The sequence below is a fragment of the Musca vetustissima genome, unplaced genomic scaffold (assembly GCF_032173495.1).
Source record: "Musca vetustissima isolate MV318-11 ecotype Yass unplaced genomic scaffold, APGP_CSIRO_Mvet_v1 utg30505, whole genome shotgun sequence".
In the NCBI taxonomy this organism is placed as follows: Eukaryota; Metazoa; Arthropoda; class Insecta; order Diptera; family Muscidae; genus Musca; species Musca vetustissima.
The window spans coordinates 9,763-22,882 of record NW_026884861.1 but is presented as its reverse complement, the minus strand read 5'-3'; the positions used below and the strand labels follow the sequence as shown (position 1 = coordinate 22,882).

Genomic DNA, 13,120 nt, shown 5'->3' with positions numbered 1-13,120 from the left:
AGATTCTCCTTTACTGGCATCCTTGCTTGGCTTCAGGTATATTGGTTCATCTAGCTGCTTTAACATCATCATAGAGAAATCATCAAGACCAAGCCCATATTCCACGCATAGGAAATTATTATGATGGCTAACGGCTCTTAAAATGGGGTGGTTCCTTCTCGAAGTGAAGATCTGCCACCTCAACGCCGTTAGATGCATACATGCAACATTAAGGTAGTATTCATTATTAGCCGTATGACCTTGTTCCAAGTAGTCATGATGTACTATGGCATTGCGGTCGAACAAAACATTTATCTTCTCGGCCTTTCTTTAATCGGTTATTCTACTATGGAATTTGGGTTCTGATAGTCGATATTAGCAGGATTCATAAGATTTGATTTAGGTAAAAATATTACGATTTGATAATTTTGAAACCTTTGCAGAGGAGGTACCAGCAGAGGTATGCGGATTAGCCGCACTTTCATGCAATACACAGACAAAAAGAATTCGAATATTATATGAATAGTGTTGCCAATGTCGGGATTTGTTGCTTCAAATCATGTTATTACCAGAAGGAGTGATTTAAGTTTGCAAGAAATATTATGATTTGCAAAGTCTGTTTAAAATCGGTTACTCCTTTTGAGATTCATAGTGCGCACAGGTCAGACAGAAACATGGAACTTTGTAGATGGATCTTCATAATTACTAGCTAAGAACTCCAACGCTTTGACAGTAACTCAATCGAATTCGTTTGTTCCGAATTTGTATACCCTACACACTATGTTGTCAGGGTATTATGGCTTTGTGCAGCCCCAAAAGTTTGTAACGCCGCGAAATATTGGTCCTAGACCCACCTTTAAGTATACCGATCGTCATATCTAGACTAGCTGAATCGATCTAGACATGTGTGTCCGTCCTTACGTCTATCCATTATAATTTGTAAGCATGATACAGGCTACAATTATGGACCAATCTTCACGAAATTTTGCATGTAGGATGGGTTCTGCCCAATGAAGACCCCTACTGCTTTTTGAAAAGATCGGTTAATAATTAGGGGATGAAATGGACCAAAAACTTTATTTTTGTCTGATTTTCTGGTCGCTCCAGAGGCCGCAATTATGGCCTAAACTGCATGGAGAAGGGGATCGGGCCAAAGAATAAGCATGCCTGTTTTGATAAAAATCGGTCAATATTTAGCGTGTTAAATGGACCCATACTTTTGTGTGAAAAATTACAAAATTTGTATTCTATGGCATATATATTTACTCCTAAGGACATAGACCCGAGAAGTTGACAGTATATCCAAGAGGATTGGTTTGAATTGATACCAATTATATTGTCGTATGTACTCCGATGTGGGAGTTACACTTAAATATTTATTAGTAAATATTATTTAGTAACTAGAGGGCGGAAATATGGCTTTGATCGTTTTGAAATTTTCCATGAGGTTCCAGTTCTGGTCAAGGAAAACGCCTATAATTTTCGGTGATCATCAGATAATAATTTTGTGATGAATTGGACCGAAAACTTCATTTTTTGCAGTCGATCACAACACAACCCACACAGAAGGTAAATAGAATGGCTGTACTGAATATTAGTAATATTCGGAAATATTCTAATCGGGCAAGAGGGTGCAACTATATCGACATATTGCCCAGGATCGGAATAAATATCCGCAGAAAGTTAGAGTTCCGTGATAGGTGTGTAGGGTATCGTATGGTCGGCCCCGTCCGACTATATTGCTCCGCTCACTGGTTAATTTTGCTAAATGATGAAATATACATATTTATTTTTTCGAACTAAACATTATCATTGCTTCAATTAATTAGAAATTTTAGAATAATATTGTCACGTATCGTGAGCATTAACAGTTCCAATGTCCACTGAACACAATTTGCGAACAATTAAGATCACCTTTAATGGCTGAAGGCGTTTTCACAAATATCCTTAAATATTGACATTTTATGCAAAGAGACAATAAAATATAATGATTATTAGGCTTGAATGTTATCGGTCGTTTTTTCGTTTTTTTGAAAGTTAGGGTATGCGAACGACAAACAAGAAAATACACAGGCTGTTGTTGCCAAGTTACATGTGTTGATACCCAACAACAACAACGCCTATAAACAACATCCATTACATGTGTTCACAGAATGACCCTTTTAATTTGAATTTTACAAAGAAGTGGCTTCGTCGCCACATAAGGCAAGGAGAACCAATGTGATCTGTCGTTGGTTAACTGGCTCTAGACACCCTTTGTCACTCATGCAAATGAAAGTGAAAGGATCATTTGTTGTTGGTTCTGCAGGTGTTTGCGACACAAATGTTCAATATTAACTAGCCAATGGTTTGTAATTTTTCAATTTAAATGATATTTTAACTAGAACCTGTTAAACAGACACCTACTTATTTCGTAATTATAATTGAGATGCTTAGGCAAATGAAATATCCTGCAGTGTTTTAATGAATAATAAGTAGGGGACAAATTAAAATAAACGGAGGCAGCTGATGTGACACTATGGTGTTAAAATTCAAGGAAAATACAAAATATTATTTTTATTCTTGCAACCTTATGGACAAATGTGGCTTATCGATATATCGCAAGTGCAACAAATCCGTTTCAGAAAATTTGGAGTGGATTAGGAAATGTCCGCCTGTCATAACTAACGAAGATCAGGGGGATTTTTGTCTATTATATGTGTCTGTCCATGTTATACTTTAAACAAAGTACAGGTCGCATTTATGATCCGAATGAGATGCAATTTGGAAAAACCCACTAATTTGGCTCCAGGACAATTCCTATTGAAATATTTAAAATCTGTCAAGATTTTATTATTAGTCCCCATATAGGTTTCCCGGATTCCACAATACGTCACACAAGTTACAATGTTTGACAGATAGAGACAACTTCTACACAGTGTACTGATTTGTAAATCGGTTTAGAGTTAAATTTAGATTTAGATATATGTTCGATTGAGACCAAATTTTATATGGCATACTTAATTATGTGTAGAATGGCATGTTGTTGTTGTAGCAACAAAATACGTGTTATTAGTTATGGATTGCCTGGTTCTGGTTCCTCTATCTCCAAATTAAACCAGTAAGGAAAGTAGTAAAGTCGGACGAGGCCGACTATATGATACCCTTCACCACTATGGGTATATATAAATTGGATGAAATAAAATATGTGATATTTATCTAAATGGGACAAAAGTATGAAAATCGACTTCAAAAAAATATCTATAGGTCATCCGTTGGGCTATGTCTGTACGTCTAGAAAATGTAACTACGTTATTCTAGGCTCAATTTTGTACGTTGTGCAAAATTTGATGTCAATCTGACAAACATGAGGAGTTTGATGTATAATTTACATAAAATCGGGCGAAAATATATACGCAAGTTATATCCAAATATGAACCGATTTCAACGAAACTTGTCACAGGTTAAGTTATACTAATTTCGGTACGTTTATTTCCTATCAGCCATACATTGGTTTCTTGGTGCGTCAATTACTTCATATCAGCTATATCTAAATCTCAACCGTTATGCCAAATTTCGTACAAATCGAAAGTTATGTAGGGACTTTGGTGCCCCATTTACCTTAAATCGGACGAAACTATATATGGGAGCTATATCTAAATCTGAACAGATTTTCTCGAAACTTGGCACACATCATTCTGGACCTAATTCAGTACCCTATGCCAAATTTCATGCAAATCGAAAGATATAGAGGGACTTTGGTGCCCCATTTACCTTAAATCGGACGAAACAATATATGGGAGCTATATCTAAATCTGAACAGATTTTCTCGAAACTTGGCACACATCATTCTGAACCTAATTCAGTACTCCATGCCAAATTTCAAGCAAATCGAAAGATATAGAGGGACTTTGGTGCCCCATTTACCTTAAATCGGACGAAAATATATATGGGACCTATATCTAAATCTGAACCGATTTTTCCCAATTTCAATAGGGTTCGTCCTTGGGCCAAATGAGTGACTTGTGCCAAAATTCATCCAAATCGGATTATAAATGCATCTACAGACGGACGGACCGACAGACGGACGGACATGCATAAATCGACTCAGAAAGTGATTCTATGCATATTCTATCTCGATTATTTTTGCCTGTTACAAACATATGCAGAAAGACATAATACCCCGTACCACAGTGTGGTGAAGGGTATAAAAATGTTGCAAATTAAATGGGCTGTGTCCATATTGAATTCCGCGATATTTGAGTCGGCTTAGCTGGACAGTTGAAGAAATGTAACGTGTCGTGTGGTCCTAGTTCAAATGTAGGACATGTGTTAGGTATCGAGCCATAAATTCTTGCCCAATAGGAATTGAGGCGAATGCAGCATATTGATCTCAGTTGAGCTAAGACTACTTGTGTTTGTCGGGGCAGCTGCTTCTCCTCTACTGCAATGGATGGGGGGTGGTATGAGATTATGGTATTCACACTGTATTGTTCAACTACCTGAGCCATTTGGTCTGTGAGAATACCACTCACACCCACTTGATTTTTGACCTAGAGATTCATGTTTAGATCCGCTCCATAATACTACGGAAGGGCTATTTCCGACGATAACACCCAAACAAGTATTGCATCGACAACATCTAATTGTGTCGATGGATGAAAAGGTCCTCGTTTCCTTATTAAGATGGCCCCTTTACATTTCTCAAGTCAGCATTCTGGCAGGTCTTGTGCTTTATAAGAGGTCAACAAGGATTTTTTGTCAGTCAGTGCCCCAAGTGCTGCCGGCTAGCGACTTGAGGACCTTGTTCCTACTTCCCAGATTATCACATAAATCTGTGACATTCGCTGACGACTTCAAAAGGATTTCGAACGTTACACCCAGTGTTATGGGGTAGTTAGTTGGAATCAGTTCTCCATCGACCATTAAGTTCAGTGGGAGCTTCAGTTCAGGCGTCCATGCGTTGAACTGTGTGGCTGTTGATTTCGTGGCGGATATTTTCATATTTCACAGATAGAAAACAGTAAGGAAAGTAGAAAAGTCGGACGGGACCGACTATATGATACCCTTCACCACTATGGGTATATTAAACAGGACTATTAACATGAAATTGGATGAAATAAAATATGTGATATATATCTAAATGTGAATCTACCTAGATCTACGTAATTCTATGCTCAATTTTGTACATTCAGCAACATTTCAAACAATCTGACAAACATGAGGAGTTTGATGCACCATTTACTTCAAATCGGGAGCTGTATATAAATCTCAACCGATTTTCACGAAGCATGGCAGACATCATTCTAGACTCAATTCTGTACGTTATGCCAAATTTCGTGCTAATCGCAAGATATATATGGACTTTGGTGCACCATTTGCATGAAATCTGAGCAATATCTAATTCTTGGCTGATTTTCTTGAAACTTGGCAGACATCATTCTAGGTTCAATTCAGTACGTTATGCCAAATTTCGTGCAAATCGATATATAGGGACTTTGGTGCACCATTTACATGAAATTGAACAAGACTATACATGGGAGCTATATCTAAATCTGGACCAATTTTTACGAAACAAGGCAGACATCACTCTAGGCTCAATTCAGTACATTATGCCAAATTTCGTGCAAATCGAAAGATATATAGGGACTTTGGTGCACCATTTACATGAAATCGGACGAAACTATATATGGGAGCTATATAGAAATCTGCACCGATTTTCTCGAATCTTGGCAGACATCATTCTAGTCTCAATTCAGTACGTTATGCCAAATTTCGTGCAAACCGAAGGATATATAGGGACTTTAGTGCACCATTTACATGAAATCGGACGAAACTATATATGGGAGCTATATCTAAATCTGGACCGATTTTCTCGAAACTTGGCAGACATCATTCTAGGCTCAATTCAGTACGTTATGCCTAATTTCGTTCAAATCGAAAGATATATAGGGACTTTGGGGCACCATTTACATGAAATCGGACGAAACTATATATGAGAGCTATATCTAAATCTGGACCGATTTGCTCGAAACTTGGCAGACATCACTCTAGGCTTAAGTCAGTACGTTATGCCAAATTTCGTGCAAATCGCAAGATATATAGGGACTTTGGGGCACCATTTACATGAAATCGGACAAAACTATATATGGGAGCTATATCTAAATCTGGACCGATTTGCGCGAAACTTGGCGGACATCACTCTAGGCTTAAGTCAGTACGTTGTGCCAAATTTCGTGCAAATCGAAGGATATATAGGGACTTTGGTGCACAATTTACATGAAATCGGACGAAACTATATATGGGAGCTATATAGAAATCTGGACCGATTTTCTCGAATCTTGGCAGACATCATTCTAGGCTCAATTCAGTACATTATGCCAAATTTCGTGCAAATCGAAGGATATATAGGGACTTTAGTGCACCATTTATATGAAATCGGACGAAACTATATATGGGAGCTATATCTAAATCTGGACCGATTTTCTCGAAACTTGGCAGACATCATTCCAGGCTCAATTCAGTACTTTATGCCAAATTTCGTGCAAATCGAAAGATATATAGGGACTTTGGGGCATCATTTACATGAAATCGGACGAAACTATATATGGGACCTATATCTAAATCGGGACCGATTTGCTCGAAACTTGGCAGACATCACTTTAGGCTTAAGTCAGTACGTTGTGCCAAATTTCGTGCAAATCGAAGGATATATAGGGACTTTGGTGCACCATTTACATGACATCGGACCAAACTATATATGGGGGCTATATCTAAATCTGGGCCGATTTTCACGAAACTTGGCAGACATCATTCTAAACCTAAATGATTAGGCTGTAACAAATCGAAAGATATATAGGGACCGTTTACATAAAATCGGTTAAATATATATATAGGAGCTGTATCTAAATCTTAACCGATTTTTCCCAATTTCAATAGGGTTCGTCCTTGGGCCGAATAAGTGACCTATGCCAAATTTCATCCAATTCGGATCATAAATGCGACCTGTACTATGTTTACAATTTAACACCAACAGACGGACGGACATGCATAAATCGACTTAGAAAGTGATTCTATGCATATTCTCAAAAGTAACCATGTGTCTATCTCGTTTCCTTTTGCCTGTTACAATCATATGCACAAAGACATAATACCCTGTACCACAGTGTGATGAAGGGCTATGTAGAAGAGAGAGATTTGTCTTCTTAATATCCTCGAACAGCTTGGCATGGAATACGATAACGAAGGCCTTCGATAGGTCAAGTGCCCACAAAATTGTTCAGTTGCACATCCTGTTCCGGTTAAGTCCTCTGGTAATATGTGTGGAAATGGCGTGTAATGCTATTGTTGTGCTGTGCATATTACGGAAAACATGCTGATGTTGGGTAACTGGAAAACTGCTTTTCAACGATGGGAGGAGTGTCTTTACTACTGGCGACAGTAGTAAAATCGACCTGTACAGTAGCGGGACCACACTGCCTGTTTTCCAGGCGTCATGAACAAATTGGGCTAGTTAAATACAAGTTGAGGGCTGATGTTAAATACTCAGCTCCGGGTTTATTCAGCTGCTTAACCCTTTCAGTGTTTTTGTCGAATATATTTGACATTTCAAATTACTCTCTTTCTTTGAGATTTTTCGGTTATCCTATGTACCGTTACAATTGATGTCTTTGTTTTTGCTGAAAGACAGACAAAACTGTCCGAGGGTTAAAATAAGAATTGCTTTCTAAACTCTGTGCCTTTATATGATCTTAAGCAACATTTTAGATTTTTATTCCGACAAACATTTTTTTTGACACTAAAAGGGTTAAGCATTATCATGGATATTCCGCCTGAGCCCAACGCTTTGGATGACTTAGCGTTTTTGATGACATCTCCAACGTCCTCTTCCAAAAATTGTGGTGGTACCTCCTCGGCTCGAAGTGCCCTTATGTGACGTAGTACACTCCTCGCCACTTTTTAACTCTCGGGGTGCTCAATAAATTACCGGTTCAAATAACACGCACACCTTTTCGGGGTATTATGGAATTTTTGAAACATGTCAAATTTGAGGGGGACACATAATTAGCATTTCTTTCCAATATATATATATATATATATATATAAAACAGTAAGCGGAGCAGTATAGTCGGACGGGCCTTGACCGTCTAGAGGTCAACAAATGTTACTAATATCCCGATCCCCTTCTCCATGTTAAAAATCGCGATGTTTAGGCCATAATTGCGGCCTCTAGAGCGACCAGAAAAACCGACAAAAATAACGTTTTTGGTCCATTTCGTCCCTTAAATATTAACCGATCTTTACCAAAAACAATAGGGTCTTCTTTGTGCAGAACACATCGTACATGCTAAATTTCGTGAAGATCGGTCCATAACTGTGGCCTGTATCGTGTTTACAAATTATAATGGACAGACGGACGGACACACATGTCTAGATCGACTCAGCTAGTCGTGATATGACGATCGGTATACTTAAAGGTGGGTCGAGGACCAATATTTCGCGGCGTTACAAATTCTTGGGCTGCACAAAGCTATAATACCCTGACAACATAGTTGTGTAGGATATAAAAATAACTTTTCGTGAACAAATTTTGCCTGAAGAACCATTTTCAGAAGATGAAATTAAAATAACATCTGTAAAATCTGTTTAATTCGTACTGTAAACCTAAAATTGGGAAAGTCAGCCTTTGTATAAAAAAATAATGATGCTAGAATAACTAGAGATTAAAAAATATTTATAAAAATAATTAAATTCCCTTAGTTTCAAGTATTCCATAATGCTCTTTTTGTGAACATTTTGATCCTGCTTGATACGATACAACTCAAATGTTTAGCTTAATAATTTATAAGTAGACCAACAAACCAGACTGTAATTAAACGATACATGAATTATGGTCGTTATTATCTTCAGATACTAAGTAATTTTCATGCGTGTCTGTCAACATTTACATATCGTCGCTATTACATTGTAACCTTCAAGGCGAAAAACTTCGTTGAACCGAACTTCCTAAAGAACCATAAATCTTTTGATCAAACTGACAGAGACCACTGATGTTAAAGCAGACAATATCAGGTGACGAAGTATATTTAGCCAACACTTTTATATGACAGCCCCCTGTTGTGTGCGACATTTCCCTGGAAAGGTGTTTCCTCCGTTCCATCATCCGGAGTTATTTATGGTCTCAACATTGACATGTCCAATGTTTTCGTAACTAGTGTAAAAAGAAAAAGTAGAAGACGAATCCAGGTATCTGCATTGACACATACTGGTACAAATTTCGCAGAATAAAACCGTTCGTATTTCATGTTTAGCACACATAAAATAATATTTTGAATTAATGTTTGTGTAGACTTTGTTTTTTTTTTTTTGACATGTACTTTGCAGTTGAAACTGTAGGGAAAAAACATAGCCCATATGTGTGTACAAACAACATTACACTCGGTAACCGGGATGTTAAAGAGCTGTTTATGATGGAATTACATGCAATAACTATTAAATATGTGAAACAATTTACTATAATTTGATTTAATAATTAATTTTGTATGTGCATATTTTAAATTCTTTCTTTTTTCTATTCTAAGTATAAAACAAAAAGTTACAGAGACGACATTTTGCTCGTCGAATAAAGTGTAGAATGACATGAATCATGTTAGCATCATATCGGCTTAGAATTAGATATAGTTCTCACATATATATTCGACCGATTTTATCTAAATGGTGCACTAAATACCCAACGCTTCTTCGATTATCTACGTACCAAAAATGATCAATGTAAATCCCTTGTAAATGCCAGGGAGGCTTCATAGACGAGCTAATAATCAGAGAGGCTTTATAGATGAGTTGAGCGCTATGAAAGCTTAATAGACGTATGGAAAGTCTGGAAGGCTTCATCGACCAGTAATGGCAGGGAGGCTTCGCGAAAGTAGTGTCAAGGTGGTTTTGTATATGGCTTGGATACGATGGATACTTTTGTCGACGTACTGAAGACCATGAGGGCTCCATTAAATAAGGTGAATGCCGAGGAGTTTCTACATTCGATCTGAAGCCACGGAGGCCTCATATAAGATCTTAAGGCTAGTCAGGCTTTACAAACGACCTTAAGACCTGAGAAACCTCATATGTAGGAGGTTAGGGAGCCTGTATAGACGATATCATTCATTGATGATCGAAAGACCAAAAATGCTTTTATAAAAGAGCTGAACGCAGGGGCAGCTTTATATTATATCATGTTATATTATGAATGTCATGTTGGCTTCAGAGAAGTGATGAAGGCGGAGAAGGCTTCATGGGACTTTATAAACGAACTGAAGGCCTAGGAGGCTTCGTAGACATGTTGAAATCCCTTGAGGCTTGAAGAAAAAGGCAACTTCAATGTCTATTTGAAGACTAGGAAGACTTTTTAGACTTCATAGGCGCTCATAAGGCATGATGTATAGACGGTATGAAAGACAGGAAGGTTTGATATAATTTCGAAAGACCAGACAGGTTTCATAGCCGATCTGAATACCAAGGAGGAAGATTTAGACGAGGTGTATGTCAGGAAGACTTTATAGATGAAAAGAAGCCTTGAGGCCAGATTGCTTTTCGTGACGATATTAAGGTCTGTTTCCTTAAAAAATGTAATTTGGTATTTTGGATTTCAGAAAATATTAATATTTGTCCCCTTTTAGGGTTATGGAAGTATCCTACAAAGTATTCTAAAACGATTTAGGCATTTCCGTCCGTCTAACAAATATTATAATTATACTACCTCCATAAGGTATTGTGATACAAAACTGGAAGTTCAGATCGGAAAATGTGCTATATCGGTCCTCATTTTGGCATAGCTTCCATTAAATTTAAATAAATTTAATATTTGAAATATTTAGTATGAAGGAAAATATCGGACATCGGGCATCCTCCTTGTGTAATGATTTGCGATTTCACGTAAATGGAACACCAATGTCATTAAATCTGTCATATTGTCATAAAAATAGAGCATATATTATCGAACATAAAGGCATGGACTGATTGAAGTCGGTTCACATATGAAAAATGTAATTTTCCCCAATGGCAAGTTATTGTTCACATATATCCTAAGTCATCTAAATGTAAAATTGTTTAAGATTGATTTAAATCGGTATATATACTGTAGGCTGAAATAAGAACTTTAGGAACACATCTTGTGTATGTCCAATTTGTTGTAGGGTATATATTATATGATACCATCCGAGTTTGGTAGATACAAAAATAAATATCTGCGTTGAAATGACTTTAAAGTCTTTGTTTATTGTTAAAAAAATATACATTTAAAATTTTTGAACCCATTTCCATAACTACATTTTAGCATAATAGTACCACAAAAAACCCCAAAACAATAATGACGAATTTTCCCTTTAACTAACTTCAAATTTTCTCTGAAAATTTACCATATGCATTAAATGTTGCCGACATTTTATTGCTCACATTGTAGTGGGACAGTAAGGTCCAAGACATTTCTGGTATATACGATGGTATGGCAGACGAATCAATGGTAAAACCATTTATATTATAAGCCGTATCCTAAAGGCAAATAAAAATAATTTTATAATCACATCATCTGAATACCCCATATTTATTTACCTTCTTGAATGGACATTCACTGGGCAAGTTGCTGACACGTCGCAGTTCATCGAAGACCAATTTCAAGAAGAAATGTTCATGCGAAGCCCTCATTGCATCACAAACATCCAAATCAAAAACTAAGAGTGTCTCCTCGGATTGCTGCTCCTCTCGTTTACCTTTGACCTTAAAATGCAAGGCTACATTGCTGGTATCCTCTTTGAGTTTAAAGGTTAACTTTAGCACTGATATACCATCGGGATTTTTAAATAAACTGCATGAAAAATCATATACCAAATCGGAAAGTGGTGCAGGACATTCGACATGGGTAAAATAGGCTATCTGTAAAGGTGGATAAAAAATTAAATACTACTACTTTCTTAAAATTGTTTTACCTTTTTTAAATCGCCCATATGAACAAGAGTCCAAAGTAGCACAAATATGGCGAATAATCTCATTTCGACTTTTAGTGGTCTAACTTGCAGCGATGAATGAAAGAATATTTAAAAAATATTTGTATTTTATACAATGGAAATCGTTCAGCTCAATATAACTGCAATGTAATGGGTTTTGGAATATTTTGATATCACAAATTTGCCATCGAATTTTAAATACCATAATCACAAATTTTAATGGATATACAAAATTTCACCTCCAAATGCAAATTGTATATTTTTAATTTTTATAGATACTGAATGATTTTTAATTGGACCAATCATTTCATATTTATAAAAATCGAATGATGACTTATGAAAATTTTGGGACGGAAATAACACATGAGCATTTTCGGTCGATCAGTTCTCACAATTTTCAAAAAGGAACAGGGTCACCAAACCGGTAGAGATGAAAACCTGGTGACATACAGATACAGATAGCATTTTGAAAAGCTTCTGGTTTCGAATATAACCAATAAGAGATGACGGTATAGAGTGTATACCACCTAGCAAAGATGAGGTCAGAGTAGCAATTGATCGGCCTAAGAACAATAAAACTGCAAGTGCTGATGGGTTACCAGCCGAACTATTCAAGACCGGTGGTCAGGAGCATGCGCCGGATTATTAGTACAATTTGGCTTAAGGAATGCATGCAACCTCAGCATCCGGTGTCCCGTGCACAAAAAAGGAGACACGACGATATGTGTCAACTATATGGGGAATAACACTCCTTTCCATCACATATAAAGAGCTATCCAGCGTGCTGGGTGAACGACTAAAGCCAATGATCAATGACATTATGGGACCTTCAGGTCTGTCAAATCTACAATAGACCAGATTTTCACTCTGCACCAGATCCTGGAAAACACCCACGAAAAACACATCGACACATTCCACCTATTCGTCGACTATAAAGCCGCATTCCACAGCCCTATCCGTCCAGAGGTGTTCAAAACCATGTCTGCGTTTGCAAAATTAATATGGTTTTGCAGGATAAATTTAACTGGCACAAGGTCAGCAGTTAAAGTCGGAAAGGACCTCTCGGAACCCTTCAATACCGAACGAGGATTTAGAAAAGATGACCGTTCGTCGTGTGGACTGGAAAAGGTCATACGAGATGCAATTCTGAACAGAAATGACACTTTGTA

At 37.1% G+C, this 13,120-nt stretch overlaps 1 protein-coding gene across 1 annotated transcript; it reads right to left on the bottom strand.

Annotated features, from left to right (window-relative positions):
* Window positions 1-11,366: 11,366 nt before the first annotated feature.
* LOC133331934 (uncharacterized) lies at window positions 11,367-11,996 on the bottom strand (the record flags this gene model as incomplete). Its single annotated transcript, XM_061540322.1, has 3 exons — window positions 11,934-11,996; window positions 11,560-11,880; window positions 11,367-11,499 (listed from the first exon to the last, which is right to left on the bottom strand). Coding segments are annotated over exons 1-3 (517 nt in total), but the record flags the coding sequence as incomplete, so codon positions are not given.
* Between the last annotated feature and the right edge of the window lie 1,124 nt (window positions 11,997-13,120).